General features: G+C 41.4%; 1 protein-coding gene across 2 annotated transcripts in view; it reads left to right on the top strand.

Annotated features, from left to right (window-relative positions):
* Positions 1–477: 477 nt before the first annotated feature.
* The window catches only part of mta3 (metastasis associated 1 family, member 3), a 28,718-nt gene continuing 10,412 nt past the window's right edge, over positions 478–18,783 (top strand). Inside the window, exons 1-14 of one of the 2 annotated variants that reach the window (XM_068583028.1) lie at positions 478–753; positions 2,955–3,022; positions 4,206–4,299; positions 9,848–9,974; positions 10,148–10,211; positions 11,219–11,336; positions 11,988–12,090; positions 13,105–13,204; positions 13,308–13,496; positions 14,667–14,741; positions 15,593–15,651; positions 15,808–15,926; positions 16,803–16,960; positions 18,313–18,535. In XM_068583028.1, coding sequence (XP_068439129.1) covers positions 726–753; positions 2,955–3,022; positions 4,206–4,299; positions 9,848–9,974; positions 10,148–10,211; positions 11,219–11,336; positions 11,988–12,090; positions 13,105–13,204; positions 13,308–13,496; positions 14,667–14,741; positions 15,593–15,651; positions 15,808–15,926; positions 16,803–16,960; positions 18,313–18,535 — 1,525 coding nt within the window. In that variant the 5' untranslated portion in view covers positions 478–725. Of the gene's footprint in view, positions 754–2,954; positions 3,023–4,205; positions 4,300–9,847; positions 9,975–10,147; positions 10,212–11,218; positions 11,349–11,987; positions 12,091–13,104; positions 13,205–13,307; positions 13,497–14,666; positions 14,742–15,592; positions 15,652–15,807; positions 15,927–16,802; positions 16,961–18,312; positions 18,536–18,783 lie in introns of both variants that reach the window. The other variant, XM_068583027.1, reaches the window with a different exon arrangement.

Here is an 18,783-nt window from a genome sequence, read left to right as displayed (position 1 = left end):
TTCAACCCCATCATAAACACGAACTAAATCATTGTTTTAAGTATTTAAGGGCTTTTGCACATTCTAATTTACGTGTTTTTTTGGTTTTACTCTAATTTATTCTGCTTTTTATAAGCACTGTTGGTAGGATCCCAAGAACCAGAACAATAATGTGCCTTCACTGTGTTTTGACACGTTGTTAAGAACATCTGCAGGACTTCTCCCAGTGTCCATGTAGTATCCAGGTATTGGCTCATACTACCAAGTAGCGGGAAATAAATAGTAAATAATGTGTATTAAAACTATAGTTGCATTTGAAAGGAAATTACGCACACATTTTTTTTTTGCAAAACGTGTGATGCCTAAAGGTAACTGTGTGTGTTTGAATGAGTGAGTGAGTGTGTGTGTGTGTGTGTGTGTGTGTGTGTGTCACGGTGTGTGTGTATGTGCGTGTATGTGCGCGTGCGCGGCCCTCTTCTCAACGTCACCAGTCAGTGGTTTTTCGGGTTGATCGGACTTCTTTTGGCTGCCGTGAGTTCACTGTATTGTAAAGGGTACTGTGGATCCGAGAGGAGGAGGGGGGGTCGATTTGCCAAAAAATCTCCCGCTTGGGTACACATCCGGAGTCTCGACGATCATAATTTATCGCACCTTTTACCTTTCAAGAGACCGAGTTTCATTGTTTTTATTAAATTATTCTATTTCGCTTAGTTTATGGTTTACGTTAACACTCCGGGAGGGCAGAAATGGCGGCCAACATGTACCGGGTCGGAGGTATGTATGTCAATGTGGATCTTTTTTATCAAACTGAAACCCTTCCAGTTTTGCATCCCCTGGGGATTATTGTCACGCAAATCGTAGTTTGTTTTGCACCTTATAGTGAGATACGGCTGTGCCACGCGCACAGAGGTGCATTAAGTCGGACCAGGAAGGTGATAATTTCTAAATATTTGGGGATTCAAAATGGGTCAGGCCTCGCGTCTGGTCGTGGCCACAGCAGCTAGCCGCCAGCTTGCTAAATGGCTAAGCTCACAATGTAAACATATTTTAACTGTCGGCACCTTTGTTATGCTGGTGCGTTTGGGCTGTGTGGACCGGGGAGACGTGTATCGGACAGGCCGTGGAGCTTCTCCACGAGGCATGTGTTTATCCAAAAAAAAGAGGTTAAAACGTTACCACGGGCAGTCTGGAGCTGCCTTTGTATTTGCCTCTTCTGGCATGCAGCCATGAGTGCGAGTCCTTATTTAGCTAACGTTAGCGCCAGTAATGTCTTCACTGATTAGCGTGATTGCTGCTGTGGCGCTCCGTTTTGCACGACGAGGGCTGCGTATTGCAACCTATGGAGCATATGCAACTGGGCATTGGGTCACTATCCACCTATGTGCACAGCAAGTGCCCGTTAATTAGCGAAATTACTTCACCTGCTAGCTAGCTTGTTAGCAGTGTGCTGGAATTCGGCATCAAATTATTGTCTCGATTCATGGCGTCGCTGCGTCGCGTTTGATTTAATCTCGCACCTTTTTTATTCACACACACTTCCAGCACATTAACCTGGTGATTAGGCTTTAATGGCATGCTTGACATGCCGCATAAACATTGAGCAGCTCTGCACAGGTGATACTATTGGCGATAGTCTAGCAGTGTCGTTACAACGTAGATATCAGTTTGTTGACCATATGGTCACCTTAGCTGCAGTTCTCCTGCTGCCTTCAAGTGCGGTTTGGAAACGGCAACTCCGACAACTTAAAGATTGTTTGGAGTTTTTGTGTTTATGAAATGATAACGAGTCTGTTTTTAAAATCGGACTTTTGCCAATGTTGCTTCTTCATACATATAGCTGGCCCTACTCAGTGCAACTCAACAAAGAGAAGAATATTGTCAGAGCTGGAATGAATTGTGTTACAATAATAGCCCTCTAGGGATAAATACAATGTTAAATCCAGAGTTAGAAGACTGCAATATTGATATGCACTTACTAAATGTGAAACCATGACAAGTCGACCACATTTACCTCTTTACTTATTGTGTATTTTCCTCGTGCATATAAATTACAATATTTCAGACAGCACTTGAAGGCAGCATTTGCCATGGACTGAAGTTTTCCAAAGTTGCTGTATATTCAGGTCAGGTAGAGCTGAATCAGGCTTTGGCTAGGATAAGTAATGTTTATGCAGATTTTATTGATGAGCAGTAGAAAATCATTAATAACGAGTTAAATATACCCTCGTCCTCCACATATTTATCTTACAAAAGCATAACTGTGGTGACTGTCAGACTGTGAAGACCTCGCTGTGCACATGTATTTGCTTTTGCCTTGACCTGTTTAACGTGGACTATATTCTATATCTGGTGCATGCACATAACTCATACCCAGTTTATTAATTAATGGTGCTTACATCTGTTTTAACCTCTTCCTCTTGATTTAACAGTGACCTATTAGTTGCTCAATGGTATGCTGGTAATGGGAAAACACTACAGTATGTCACCCAGCCAGTTTGTTGTACCTTGGTTTATAGGGAGATGGGAATGGGGTGGGGTTTGCAGTATACATGTATAGATGGACGCTCACTCTCTGGCCACTCCCTTTGTTAGAACACCTAAACCACTTAATACAATCCAATACAACAGGTCTGCTGCAAATTCTACATTTAAGAGGACTATAATGTTGAGGTTTGACTCTGTCAGAGAGGCATTAATTTACATGTTCCTAATATTCTTCCGCCCTCATGTTTGTGAATGGGGAGTGTAAAGCATTAGGAACAAATATAAAGAAGTCTAGTTCATTGGTAAACATACTGTTAAATAAATACCTCTGGGACAGTGTCAGTCAAAACTGATTATTTTTGTCTTCGAAAAGGGGAAAGTGCTTTTGAATTTACAGGTGTACCTAATGAAGTGGCTATTCAATGTATCATTTCCACAGAGAATAATCCATCGCTTCAATGATCTCATACACTGTGTGTTTTCTGTTGCAGATTATGTATTCTTTGAGAACTCCTCCAGTAACCCTTACCTGATCCGGCGAATAGAAGAGCTCAACAAGGTACTGAAATATATGTGTGTCAATACTGTGTGTGTTTAGTTTTTACTTAGTTTTAAGCCTGAGGGTGAATAGCTAGGATTCCTTGTTGTTCCCCACCCCCACTTGTTGGTGTGTCTGTGCATTTTGTGTGTCTGTGCACATTGGGACCATGTGTGTAATATGATGGAGCCAGACAGGTGTTTCCTTGTCTCCTAAATGCAGTTTGATATCACAGGACACACACACATGTGAGTGTATGCAGGGGAGATTACTGTAATGAACATTTCAGCTCAGCTTTGGACTAAAGAGAAACTCACACCAGCTTCAAAAAGCAACATGGTCTGATGTTTGTTTTTTGGCAATATTGGATCGTTTGTAAGAGTAACTGTTTAAAATTGTTTACCAGATGTGTGTTACAGATGTTAAAAACAGACCAAATCTAACTTTTGTTGAAATACCACTGTCTTGAACAGGGGAGTCAAAAAAGCCTTTTCTGCATTTTTATAAAGAAACAAATGATAAATGTGATTATCAGACTGTATGTGTGTGTGGGCACATATCAGATCAGTCAGTATAAAACGTATTGAGGCTGTATATATATCTCAATATAAAGACGGGAGACAGTGTTGTTATCATTAGTGATAATTGGTGGTGGGCAAAATAACAGGAACACCCTGCAGCATGATGCAATGTAACACGGTGATCCTGCAACAGATGCTGCCTGTGCAGAGCTTATCATGTTATTTTTTTTGGAGAGACGGAAAGAGTGTTGGATTCAAGATGAACATTTGTGTGATCGTAGCTATTGCTTCGTATTGCGATATATTATGAGGTGTTCCTGTTATTTTGTTCACATACATCAGATGAATAATGCCATTAAACGCATCTGCTTTCACCCACAAGCTCTTGAGAAAAGTAGCAGAAGTTGAAAGCCGTTTTCTCAAACCTCATACCCTCACGTCCTCTCTCCATCAGTCATGGAATTTAATACTGGCTGGGTTTTTACGCCTAATTATCCGGCAAGACAATCAATCAATCATTTGTTCCAAATCGCGGTTGCTGCCCTGGTCAGCCTGTCACTGCAGCATAGCTTGATGAGCACACAAAGGAAGCCAGGCCTCTTGGGAAATTCAAGGTTTGTGTTGGGAGGATGTTGCCGATGCTTACGGTCAACCTTGATCCCTCTACTCTCTCTCTGTTTCAGACGGCCAGTGGGAATGTGGAAGCCAAGGTGGTTTGTTTCTACAGAAGGAGAGACATCTCACACAGCCTCATCCAGCTCGCAGACAAACATGCAAGTGAGTAGTAACTCCTGTCACACACCAAGGCAACTTTTAGTTTCGACGCCACATGTGCTGCTACTACGTCGAGCTTTCGGAGCCTTCACTGTCACTATCGGCACTCTCTTAATATATCTAATTGTAAAACAAGGAATATCTGTTTGTATGTCCTTTTGCAAATCTCCAGAACCGCTCATCCGATTTACTTGACATTTGGAAGCGTTCATTATTCATAATCTTTGAATGAACAGGCACTTGGCGCTCTTCTCGTCCACAGTAGGCAAACAGCGGCTCATTTGCTGCTGATCATTTAAATACCAGAGTCATCTTCCCTTCCAGATATCCAACTGGAAGCAGAATCAAACCAAAGTGTATTCAGTGTTTCCCCTAGGTCTACAGCTTCAGAGGAGGGAGGAGGAGGGGGGGGGGGGGGGGCGACGACACAGACCCTTAATGCAGTGGTTCTCAAACCTTTTCTGTAAATAACATCATTTTGTGACTCCCTCTGTGCTTTTATAGTGACAGAATGAAGGAAATTACAATAATTTTCAAGAAACCAGGTTTCTCCATCAGACCAATTTCTTTTAAAATTGCAATCACTTAGAACAATGAAAATAACGTTCTAACGTGCAAAAAATAACTAATATTTAGTTACTACTAAATAGCTCAATGTGAAAAACAATGGCTGCAGTGACCTGTATTTGTAGAGGAAAGCAGTAGCTTTCCTCTACAAATATGAACTGGGTTGTAGATTTGATACGGCCACTCTCAGTTCATGCTCCATGTTCATCTGAGATCAGTTTTCTGTTTCGAGAGACGGAACAGCGGAAAAAACCTGATGGAGACTTCTGGAGTGACTTTTGGCAAAACGCCAAGAATCAGCGAGTCGCACATGAGCAAATTTAACCTGTTAATGGCGTCACTAAACATTTACCCGACAGTACAGGCATTTCTCCATGTAATTATTCATGACTTAGTTTTATATCCGTGTAGTTTTGTGTCCGTGTACTTTGTACTTTTGTAATGTGTGAAGCCAGCAGCTCATTGTTGGCACAAGACACGAGCACTTTGGCTCGTTTTACTTTCAGTTCAGAGAGCATCGTTCAGAGAGCTGCTCCGGTGCTCCTTGCAGGAGAGCTACTGATGCCATCTTCAACCTGGGAGCGTTTAAAACGCAGATATAACAACAACGTAGAGACACACAAGCTGTGTGTAGATCCGATCAATAAAATACGGCCGCTTAGTTTGTTTAATAACAGAAAAGGTGTAAATCTGTTCTACAGGAAAGAGAACCGTAAATGACATTTTGTGATCTGGCGCTGTAGAGAAAATTACAGGAGGACCGAGGGGGGTTATTTCAGGGGGCGCCCCGCCCCCCTTTTATAATGGTAGGGGAAACACTGGTATTACATGTGTGGCCTTGAGTAAACAGCCACTTCTGTGTGTTTTTCCCCCGCGGGTTACTTTATAACCACAGTGGTGATGTTGAAGCAAGCGACTAATATGTCTATTTGTTTATCACAAAAAAAAAGTGGCTTGCGTGTATTTTCAAGAGGCAGATTTAGTGGTTTAGGACCCGATGGTAAAAGCTGTATTGTTTTACTTTTCACCCTTTATCTAACTGGGAATGTTGGTCTTGCCAGTGGGAGAAGAATATCAGCTCAATGTTTTCCCTGAATTAGACACTAAGTAGTTTACGAGTGAGATCATCTTTTTGAATGTGAGTGTCCTCGACTTGGTTGTGTGAAGCAGCGATGTCATGGCAGCTGTATGGCTCGGGACCCAAGGAAGCGCTGTTCAGAGTGTGAAGTTGTTTGTATGAGCAGTTCTCGAGTAAGCTGCAAGCAGCACCAGCACAGTTCAAGCATTCGGGCCGATCTGAACAGCCGTGTTTTCAACAGGCATTGCACTTGTATTATCTAGTTTAAAAACACAATGAAGCAATTTTAGGGAGAAGCAGACAGGAGGATCTGCAATATTAGTTTGATGGATATATATTCTGGATGTCAAATTGATTCAACAGCAGAAAACAGTTACAAAGATGAAGATTAGCAACAGTGTTGTAAGAGAAATACACTTCCTCAGAATCTGTATTTTAATACACTGTAGTTGATCTACAGATTATTTGGCAACAATGTGGATCATCAGAGAAATGTGGATCATTAGAGAAAGGAAAATATGTTCCTGCTATTACTGTATTAACTACTAATTTGATATCTTTGGTTAATTAAGAAAATAATCTTCAGATTTTAACGAAAAAATATATTAGTTTTTGCAGCTCTGCTTAAATATATTTCACAACAATATGAAAGAGGAAAAAACTATTTCATTAATATTGATCATTTCTTGAGTAATGAACAGATATTACAGACTATGGTTTTAATAGGGAAAATGTTACTGTGGTCTTTCTGTTGCATCTTAGTCAAAGATGCATTTCCAGCTGTGTATCCACTTCGCACATTTTAATATTAACCATTCATATTATTTTTTGTTCATGTAGACCAGAGCTCCAGAGTGCAATTATTTTGTCACGTGAATAGACGATCGATGTGAAAAAATATATCACAGTTATTTTTCAATTATTTATTACCCGGCGAGTGAGCGTTGGAGCGTGGCGAGTATGTGGAAAAGGAAGAAAGGATTGAAAGAAGGAAGGGAGGAAAGTGTTGTTGTCAACTAACACCTGTGCTGCGTGGGTAGCCTTCTACCTGTTCTCAGTGATGTTTCACTTCATCCTTTGGTTGCAACAAAACAAATTTTTGATGACTTTGTGGAAATGAAAATCTCCTCTCCGCCAAAGCAACCTCACAACCTTGAGGAGGAAGATTGGTTAATGTAGAGTAAGCTGCAGGAATAATCATCATAGTTTAAAAAAAATATTCCATATGTTGTCATACATGAAAAGACCCAAATTGTAATGTAATAACGTTACTCGATTAGTGTAAGTAAATTATTTAAAACAGTGTTTGTATCGGAATGATTATCACATGAGTGAGAATCAGCACTGAGCAGAAAGACAGGAATGTATTGTGCTTCTGGTTTCTGTGCGTTCAAACATTTTGTGGGAAAACAGGTTTTGCTTATTTTTAAGTCTGTAATAGTTATGAATTATGAACATAAATGTACCATACAGTTTGCATTTGGAGTTGGTCATCTTCCAGCTGCTGAGACAGAAACTACATGAGGATGTAGTGCTGCATGCGCATCATTCATGGCTAAGATCAGACAAACACAAAAGCACAGGCAGTGAACCTGAAAAAGAAGTAGTTGAAATAAGTCAAATTGTGCAGAGTTTGTGTGGCGTGAAATCTGAGATGTCTGCACTTACTACCAAACTAGAAACAAATCGGCAAGATACTAAAATATCTACCTGTTTTGAATCTTTATTCATACATTTTTAGAAGGGTGCCGCAGAGCTGTTATTCTGAAGCCCTGCTTGTAAAATCTGCATTTGTTTTGTTCATCACGGTGATTAATCATTGCAGCCAAAGATCAATCCGCTGAGGGCTGAACACAAATTCTAATGGGTCCATTTATCTCAAAAATAGACATTTTCCAACCTACCCTCATCGGTATGAAGCCATTCTAATAAGTCTGATTTTATTTGTCAAGATTTTACAGTTTCTTCCCATGAGATTGCTGCTGTCTTTCCACCACAATTGTACTGAAACAAATAGTTTTTGTGGAGCAACACATCCAAGAATTGGACTTTAAAAGCATACTTTACCATTCCTATCTTGCAACATTACACTCGTCCCCCAAGGTGTCCATATGTTGCTGTGATGAATCAGCCCCCAGTTGCTAACCTCAGCGAGAAATTTGAGACGGGGTTTCTGTAGTTGCCATTCAGAGGTTTTCTAGTGAAAAGCTTTCAATTTGAAATAACAGCAGCAGCAAAAAAAAACATTTTCTATTTGTATTTGCGATGTCTTAATGCAGCAATTACAGCTCAAATATTTAGAGGAGAACAGATCAGGCTACTGTAGCTATTGGATTAAATCAGCATAATGTAGGACACGGAGGGACTACGTTCCATTAAAATCTGAACATGGAGAAATTTGAACCAATCAGAGACGGTGTTCAGTTGAGTGACGGGTCAGGGGGTCAGTGTGCTTCAACTGAAGTGCGTGTCAGCAGGTTGTAAAGACTGAAATCCCCTTCTTTCACTTTCTATTGTTGGAATTTGGAGGATACTTTTTTGTTATTTTTCCAGAAACCGACAATTAGAATTGGGTTTGAACTTCTCTCTCAAGCTCTCACTTTCACTGTGCTGGTTCGTGTGAGTGTGTTAATGAGTGCAACACCATGAAAGCGCTCATGGAAAGACTGTCCAAAAGTTGTTATCCTTATTGGTACGATTCATTGCGCATGCCATTCGCTACAACCGAAGGTCCCCCACCTTCGTGTGTGGCCATTTTGAACAGCTATAAACACTTTGGTCTTCAGACGTGGCGTAGAAACTATTTCATTTTGAGCGTTCCTAGCAGGGGAAGGGCAGCAGCAATGTAGTGTAAATGTTAACGACACAGTCCAGTCCCCCGAGGGTTTTGGGGAAGATGCTGAACCCCAAATTGCTCCTGAAGGCTGTGTGAATGTGTGTGTGGCTGGGTGAGTGTTGACATGTAATGTAAAGCACTTTGCATGGTCAGAATACTAGGAGAAAGCTCTATAAATGCAAGTTAATTCACTTGTTTTCTCGGTTGTTCACGCGCACGTGTCAGCGTTTTATAAAGCAAGCTCGTGTCAGATGTTGGCTCTTTTCTCACTTCTGCAGAGCTGGCCAGTCAGAGTGCGAAAAAGGTGTGAATGTTGGTTTTCTTAAAGGTACCAGGGCTGGAGACGATAGGCCCTCCGTTTATTTTAGGATTACGAAGTTGTCTCCGATGCGAGCTCGGGCCAAAGGGATGAGCGGAGGGCTCCAGAGGCTGCATTACGCATTGGCCTTACAGCCGGGCACTGATATAGAGTAATGCCTGGAGACAGAAGCCTCAAAACACTCCAAAATTGTCTGTTTCCCAAGTTATTCGCCCATCAAACGGACACATCTGAAATGGCTCGCTGGCAGCATAACAACTTGTGCTGTAATAAATAGTTTCCAATAGCACGTTTTATTTATTTATCTGTATAAAGTATATGCCTTCACTGTGCAACACTGACTTACAATGTGTATTCGCTGCATGTGATAATGCGCCGACTCAACTGCAGCTAATCCAGTATTTATGGATGAGCACTGTGGGCTTCGCATTAAATATCTCATAGTATTGCTGCGCATAATAGCTCCGTGTGTCTTTAATGGAGGCAGCGTTAGTTTGTGATTGCAAAGCCCTCGAGAGCCACGTTACCAGCCTATTGTATTAAATCTGAAGACAGTGCAGTTATGAAATATCATTAAGTGGTGTTTTGTTTAATGAAATCTCAGAAGAATGGACGAATTTGGCTGGAACCATTTGTGACTTTGATGATCTGTTTATCTGTCACGACTAAGCCACTGTCATGTCATGCGTGTCATATTCGGTGGTGTAATTTTCTCTCGTTTTGTGTGTGTGTGTGTGTGTGCCTTTTGCAGAGGAGTTGGAAGAAGAGAAGGAGAGCCCGATAGAGACAGACCTAACAGAAAAACAGAAACACCAGCTTCGCCACAGAGAGCTCTTCCTCTCCCGGCAGTACGAGAGTCTGCCTGCGACACACATCAGGTACTGTAGATAAACACACACACACACACACACACACGAGACCCCACGGCTCATCTGCAGGCAGTGTCCATGGATAGTCACTCATCCAGCCATGAATAGACAAATCAAGTGCTGCTTACTTCCTGTGTGTGTTCTCACCGAGTGCTTGTTTACTCCCTCTCTCTTCCTATCAGGGGGAAGTGCAGCGTCGCGTTATTAAATGAGACTGAAGCCGTTCTTTCATACCTTGACAAAGAGGTGAGCCAGAGAAAATAACCTGATTTCACCTTTTTTACTGTTCTTTTGCTTGTTGAAGACTGTGTCCTCGGAGGTTGTCATACTTTTTTCTTCTTTTTTAACTTTCCTGTCAAAATTGAGTGAAAGTCAATGGCTTGCTTAAGCAGCTGATCATTTTATTGTTTAACTCCCAAGATGGTGTCAGATAACTTGATTTTTCCAACCAACACATCAAAACTAGCCAAAGTCCCGATAAAGTATTTTTGCCTACCAATCCGATCGGTTGAAATCAAGGCAGATCTGATCGTCTGCTGATCGATCGGTGCGTCTCTAATTACATGAATAAATTACTCTTATCGATTTATTTATTTTTTTGCTGACGGTGCTTTAGTTGCACTCGGTGTGAGTGTCGTCGGCCCTCCACTGCTGTCTGTCGCTGACCAGCTGAGTGGACGCTGGACGGACAGCGGAGAGTTGACGGCAGCTGCACTTGTCGCGTCGCCGTGTGTGAGAGCTTCGCGGGTAACGACGCCCGTGTGACAGCTGACGTGAAAAGAAGAAATCGATCGGGCACAATAACGCAGTGTAGCCGATACCGATTACTGAAAAGATGCCTTGATCCACAACTCAAATAATAACAAATAATGAAATATTATCACAAAAGACAGAAGAAAGAAAGACGCAAATCCTTTAAGATGCTTATGTATCTAAGCAAGTACTTTCCATTACAACTCTAGAAAAGTATTTTTTTTTATTTGCAGCATTTCCCACAAAATCATCATTGTTTTTATTTCAGCACTTTCAGAACAGTTTATTATTTCATACAACAGCTGAGATTTCCAGGTTCACTGCAGAATTTCTTGTTTCTTTCGTCCTTCATTTCACAGCAGGGAATTTACTAAACAATCTTCTTCCAACTTAAAGTTCAAAATGTATAATACAAATGTTTGACATGAGAGCCATTGTAAAACTCTGTGACTTTAAAAGCAGAAACTGATTATTGTTGTTGTTGTTGTTGTTGTTTTCAGGACACGTTCTTCTACTCGCTGGTCTACGACCCCACACAGAAGACCCTGTTGGCCGACAAAGGAGAGATCCGAGTGGGACCGCGCTTTCAGGCAGACGTACCTGAAATGCTACAAGAGGGTCAGTCAGAACGTACGATTTATTTAATCACATCTACAAGTGTGTGTGTTTGTGTGTGTGTTTGTGTGTGTGTGTGTGTGTGTGTGCTTGATTGATTGGTCTCAAACTGTTGCATCGGGAAGAAGAAGTTGTTCTTTGCAGGCTTTGTCCTAGTAATGGAAGTTAAAGCACATCATTGTTTATAGTGTCTCCACTTGACATGGACAAGGACTTCTATTCTTCCATGACTTGATTACGCCTCTTTCACACATGCAACTTAGAAGCATTACCAAGTATTCATAGTAACTGAAGTTGATATTTGAGAAAAGTTATTTTCTCAAGTATCAACTTCATTTGTTTTCCTGCTTGTTTTAACAAAAGTTGTAAAATGTGATTTGGGAGTTTAAATTTTGCAACATTTCCGTGTTTTGATGTTGAGCTGAAAGACTTTGTATTTGAGAGGAATAAGTACATAGTTAACAGTGGAGATAACCGGCCTCTTTGTCTAAAACAAAAGCTCCCAATTCTCTTCCAAAACCATCATATAGTTTGTGGACCTTTTACAGACGGTTGCAGAGTTTAAACTACTATCTCTACCAGAAAAGTCTTGCAAATAACTACATTATTGGCCTTTGTTCAAGCGCCCAGCTGTTGCCTCTGTGTGTCCTGCAGGTGAGGCAGACGACCGGGACCAGGCCAAGCTGGAGGAGAAGCTGTGGTATCCAGAGTGTCCGCTCAGCAGCAAACAGATAGACCAATTCCTAGTGGTGGCACGGTAAGACCTTTCACCTCTGACCTCTGCACTTATAGGATGTTTACTTCAACTCACTTACAGACGGATGGAACAATCGGGACGAGTATAAAAGAGTATGAGAACCGTGTCTGCAGAAAAAGTTATTCATACATTATTTTCCTGTGTGTGTGAATGCAAATCAATTGCAAATGTAATAGATGCAAATGTTTGTGATACGAGGGATACCTCCAAAGCATGGCTCACTCTTCAAAATTGTGAATTCATCCGTTTGTTTGGGAATTTGACAAATGTATCAAAAACCGTCATTAAAAATAAGATTTAGCTTTAAACCACACGTCAAAACGTTCGCCATTTAACTTGTTTGAGTCGTGATTTGTGTTTGCACACCTTTTTTTCTTTTTTAATTGTCTGAAAGCATAATCAGAGCTGTGCCACGGTGTCGCTCTTCATTCAGCGGTTAAAAAAAAAAGAAGGCGCCCTTCTCACCGAGGCTATTAAATTAAGGCTGGGACACAGTCTCTGACCTCAAGGGGGATGCGTGGTAGGGCACATGTGCAGAGTAACTGGAGTTGCGATGTAGCAGGGTTACAGCAGATGCTACTTGAAATAAAGGGATGGTGCTCGCTCCGGTGCTCTTTGACTGCCATCGGCCTCACAGAACGTTTTGGGTGAGCTATAATGGATGGCCAACAATAATGAATAGCATATTTTAGTGCTTGTGTATGGTCTTTTATTAAAGATCTTGTCAGGAACTGCAGAATCATAATTGTTACCTCAATGAAAATATTAGATCATCCTCATGTTCTATGATTGTGTTGCAGCTATTGAGCCTATCGGCAAGAGCAAACGAGATTTTATTGTGAATTTGTTGTAGCCCAATGATATAATCAAATATGTCGCTGTGACCTCTTTTTAGCCTCGTTGCATCCGACGAGGATGTGTCGTAACGCAGCAGTGAACTGGCTCATGCACTTTTTTATATATTTATTTTCTGCCAGTTTGTTTACGTGTGTGTTTTTGAATTTTTTTTTTTAGGGCGGTTGGGACCTTTGCTCGAGCGTTGGACTGCAGCAGCTCAGTTCGACAGCCCAGCTTACACATGAGTGCAGCTGCAGCCTCGCGAGATATCACACTGGTGAGTTGATCGCACCCAGAGAAATGCACACACTCCCTGTGACTTAAATGATGAGTTGTAATCGTTTTCTTTGTGCCCTTTTTTCTTTCTTTCTTTCTCACAGTTCCATGCGATGGACACGCTGCATCGTCATAATTACGACCTGTCCAGTGCGCTGAGTGTACTGGTCCCAGCAGGCGGCCCGGTGCTCTGCAGGGACGAGATGGAGGAGTGGAGCGCCTCGGAAGCCGCCATGTTCGAAGAGGCACTAGAGAAATACGGAAAAGACTTCAACGACATCCGACAAGACTTTGTAAGTGTGTGTTTAGAGCAGTTGGGGTAAAGCTGTATATCCCTCAGGAGAAACGGCAAACTGCCATCGTGATATTTGGCACTCAGGTGTATTTTAATGTTGTATTTTGCAGTATTGTCAATCACGATTCTACTTGCATATGTACATATGTTTGAAGTAGCCATAAATGTGGCTGATACTCTCCTCCTGGACTCCAAAACTCAATGCAGGTTATTGATATTCATGAGTAACTTTTTGAGTTTGTAAAATGATCCTGGTCCTCGCTAAACAAATGATTGTCCTTCTTCCAGAAAAGAGTTCAAGCATGAAATGCTCACACCTTTTGTAGGCTTGAATGGTTGCTATACAGTGTTGGTAGTTTCTCTCTTAATCAATGACTGCAGTTGTTGTTATCTTTTATTTCAGATGATAAAATCTACTCCCGTAGTGGCCGGGGTTCATATCGTGGAATAAAGTTTATTTAAGCGTTCTCAAGTCACTCCTCCGGCGTAATTGACATCATTGCAGTCTATTTGTATGCCGATGTGTGGCTGCGCGTGATAACCTTAAGCACTCGATCGTAACTGAAGTTTAAAGCAGAGGTTGAGTGCAGCTGCGTTTTAGTGTCTTTTTGAAGCTTAAGCATCATATTGATGTACGGCGGAGGAGTTTGATTGTGCCGCTGGAGTGTTTTCACAAGTTTCTACTGATTTCTTCCTGCTCCGCAAAAACTTGTTAAAATGGGAACTCATTGTAATCTTCATGGATTTAGAATTACCATAGTCAATGTTTTGTGAAAGGAATATGAGAAAATTTCACCAGCCGCCTCTCAAGACTGAAAGTTCAACTTGATATTGAACTTTCCTTCCCACAATCTACCTGTACTGTAAAATTAAGACAGGATATAGGTGTACGTGGGGGCACCAGGTGCTCATGAATACTTATTAAATGTGTGAATCACTGTGTGCGTCTGTGTGAATGTGTGTGTTTTGGTCTGGGGCTCAGAACCAGGCAAAGCCGGTCGCTTTCAGCCTCACTGGTCACGGCGCCGCTCATGAATATTTATGAGTTTTGTGCCCAGATGGCAAGAACATGAGATATTAATACCATTAATTTCCTCTCTTTTTCTCCTCTCTCTCTTTCTATTTCTCTCTCTCTCTCCACGCTTATTCATTATTTCCTCTTGTGAAGCTGCCATGGAAGTCTCTGACTAGTATCATAGAGTACTACTACATGTGGAAGACCACAGACAGATATGTGCAACAGGTGAGACAAAATCAGTATTTGCCAAACTAGTATTTGTTAAATTTTTTCTACTGTGCTCAGAACAGTCTAAAAGTATTCTGGGTCTTCGTTTATGTTTTTAATGTATTTGTTATATCTATCTGCGTGTAATATGTGTTGGTACTTATGTTCTGCACGTCTTCTGTTGCACGTTTACTGGCTACTGCGTTGCACTTACTTCAGTGATTTAGTATTGCACTACCATAAAATTGGTGGAAAAAAATAGGGTAATGGTCTGAGAGATCTTGAATTAATTCTGCATTAGAAATTCAACTCAAGTAGCATCTTTCATTAGTTCACCAGCCTGTTACAATAACCTGGTACATCTTTGAAGCTCCAGTTTACTTCCTGTTTTTCTGTCAATGTGCAGCCTCAGAGCACCTGAAACATTTTATACAGGCTGCGTAGTATTCTCCTGAACACATAAACTGACCCTTTGTATGTAGAAAGTAAGTGGAGTGCACTAGTTTATAATATGAAAATAAACTGGGTGCAGGAAAATCTTAGAAATAAGTAAAAGCAAAGGTTGGTGAGTTAGCAGCTCTGAGAGAAGCGGCCACTTTGGATGAGAGGATCATCAGAATATGTAACATGAAAAAAACTTTTTTATTGATTATGATTACTAGAAAAGGGTGTAACCGCAACCTGTCAAGAAGAAAGGAAGCAACACCTTTGGCAATGCGTTGGCACATGTGATAATAATAGCGTTATTGCCTACCAGGGTTAATTATAAAAGGTGTCAACTAACAACAATCTAACAGGTTTTTATCAGAGCTAACAGTTGATTTCTTGTTTGCTTAATGAATGAATCCTCTCTGTTTCTCTCTGAGCAGAAGAGACTGAAGGCAGCGGAGGCAGAGAGCAAACTGAAGCAGGTTTATATCCCCACATAGTAAGTCACTTTATTTCACATTTCTAGATGCAGGAGTCATTACTGTAACTCTGGCCTTTTCATGCATAATTAACGCTTTAATTCAAAGCGCCGCGTCGGGCAGCTGCACTCTGAGTCCGTTTCTTTAATCTCCTCTCTTCCTCTTCTCTGTGACAGTAACAAGCCCAACCCCAACCAGATCTCTATTACCAATGGCAAGATGGCGACAGTGAATGGAGCGGGCCCCGGGGCCTTCCATGCAGCAGGCGGGGGCAGAGCCTGCGAGAGCTGTTATTGTGAGTTTTGTCTGTGTCTGTGTGTGAGTGTGTGAGTGTGTGTGAGTATGGCTAGTGTGAAATGTAATCACAAGGGCAGCGAACATGGGTCAATTTGACAATTAGAAGAAAGGGAGACGAACGCCGTGTTCGGCAGCTGGCGGATTATTTTTCTCTACTGAGCTCTTCCAACTCTGGAAGAGAAGTTTTTCCTTTTTTAATAAGTTTCTCCATAACTGCATGTCTGCTTATTTGTCTTGACAGCTGTTGCTAATCCAGTGATCAATCTTTCCCTTCACTTTCACTTCCACGTATCTATTCCTGTAAGCAAGGTTTGGACCTGCTGTGATGCAACAGTTATGCTTATTTTTAAACAATAAAATAATTAAAATGCCCATCACACTTTCACACGGTGATGCCCTCCTATTGCCAAAATATGAAATTTCCAGCCATAAAACAAGCCCCTAGGAGCTATCACTCACATTATTAGATAAAGCTTCACAATAAAAGCCTGGCAGAAAGCTTTGAGCATGAAACAAGTTCAAGTTATTATGGTTTAATGTCCATGTAAAAAAAAGACTCTATTTAGACAAAGACGTGATTCAATAAGAAACAGAATGAGTGTGCAACAAAAACACTACTATAAATATTTATTTGTATCCTTCCGAGCAATACATTTGTGCGGACTCAGACTGTACAGATGTTAAAGCCACTAAAGGTACTAATCTCATCAGTCAATCGCAGGCACGACTGTGACCTGGTCTGATATATAGACATTGATCACATGATTAAGGGGAGACTTAAAACAGTAGAGATCAATATGCCGAGTGTCTTACAACCAGTTACCTGCCGCGAAACGGCTTCTGAGTTTCAATAATTCCTTTTGTACATCCACAGCCATGCAGTCGGCCCAATGGTACTCATGGGGGCCACCAAACATGCAGTGCCGCCTTTGCGTTTCCTGCTGGATGTACTGGAAGAAGTACGGAGGCCTGAAGATGCCGAGCAGAGCAGAAGCCCCCGAGGAGAGGACCTCTCCCATTCCAGCAACCAATGTAAGCTCAGTCAGAAGCACACAGATGTAAAACACACAAAGTGTAGCGGGGGGAGAAAGAGGAATCGGCAGTTCCTTTAAGACGTGTTCAACATCACCCAATCGCATGCTCATTTGCTTGAATCCCCAAGTACTGTATTAGATATGTCTGTTTTAAAGCATGGAATAAAATCAAATTGCACACAACTGCCGCTCTGTTAAGTTTAACAGCTACAGTACACAAGTGATGTTTTGAGCTGTCAACATGAATAATTCAGTGAGCTAAAAACATCACTTACGGTACTTTACATATTCATACATTCGTACACCTTCCACATTAACAGAGTTGAGAGATTCAGTTTTAGTTTGTCTACACTGGGATGCAAAATGTGTCCCGCATTTCATTCTGCTGTAAATATCATATTTAAGGACATTATACAAATCAATATGCTATGTTTTTGGTCGACCTTTGTCCATTGGGATCCAATACAAAGACCCAAATTACAATCCTGTGAAACTAATAACAAACGTGATGTTGAACAACGTCAGTGAGCCTGCATGCACAACACTAGAAACCCTGGATTGGCTCACATAAAATAATTGCAGCAACGTTATTTATACACCTGTGATTTTTCTGCCATAAAAAAAAGGTGTATTGTTGCCCACTTTTGTTCAGCAATGTGCACTCAAATGCCACTTATGTAATACGCTTTAATACAACATCCCCGCAGCAAACCCACCTTCATGAAGGTTGCACTGTTCAGTTCTGCTTTTAAGTGTTTTTAATCAGCTGCTGATTCAACTTTATGGTATTTTTTTCAAAGTGTAGAAACCCTCATTGATATAAACAGGATGGGCAAAATATTACAATCCCCTCTTTCTACAGAGAGAGGGGATTGTAATATATTGCCCATTGTTGCCCATGCAGTTCAACAGCGCCACAAAGAGTCAAGTCAACAACTGAAACAACCTTAAAATATTAACCTTAATGAAGGAAAAATCTGTTGGTGTGTGTTTTTTATTTTATTTTTTTATCTTAAAGCTAAAATGTTGGTCTTTTGTGTCAACTTCTCTATGTGGTGTTACAATTTTAGCACCTTGTTATCTAGGATGACAAGTAGGTGTAAATGCATGTAGCTTTTAAACGACAGCTCTCAATGCATTAGCACACTTTTAAAGAATTCAAGGATTTGCAACTGTTAAATCTATTCATTAATTAAAAGTTCAAAGTTGGGAGAGAACATAAACATACGCCAAACAACCCAAAAGTGGTGTTTTCTTAGGAAAATGTTTGTTTGTTTGTTTTTTTTTAAATTTTCTAAGCGCCTCAACCGTTTTTTAAGCTCATGGCTGTTTTTAATCTTTCCCTCCCAGGAGCCTCGGTCACGGGGCCACGCTCCTCGCCAGTCTAATCACATGGTGCCGATGCGAAACAGCGGCAGCCCGAAGTCCTCCATGAAGACCAAGCAGGCTTTCCTGCTGCAGGCCACCCGCCTCACCAAGCTGGCCCGGCACATGTGCCGTGACATCATCAGGCTGCGCCGTGCTGCGCGCCGGCCCTTTGTTCCCATTAACTGTGGGTCCATAAAGGCAGAGTGTAAGAGCTCTTTCAATTCCTCCTAACTTCTGCCACATGAACACACACACACACATTCACACACACCTGCAGACAAAACACAACATATGCAGACATACAGAAACACACACACACACACTCACTCACTCACTCACTCGCCTCCCTTCCCTGATTGTCCCACCATCACCCCCCCCCCCCCCATCTCTGCGCCCCCACTTCCCCTTCTGTCTCTTTCTGTTTTTATTATTGTTATTATTATTATTTTGGTT

The sequence above is a fragment of the Clinocottus analis genome, unplaced genomic scaffold (genome assembly GCF_023055335.1).
Source record: "Clinocottus analis isolate CAN_PGR_092001 unplaced genomic scaffold, fCliAna1.0.p SCAF_19, whole genome shotgun sequence".
Classification (NCBI taxonomy): Eukaryota; Metazoa; Chordata; class Actinopteri; order Perciformes; family Cottidae; genus Clinocottus; species Clinocottus analis.
Note: the sequence above shows the minus strand (reverse complement) of the source record. Positions and strands in the feature narration are given on the sequence as shown.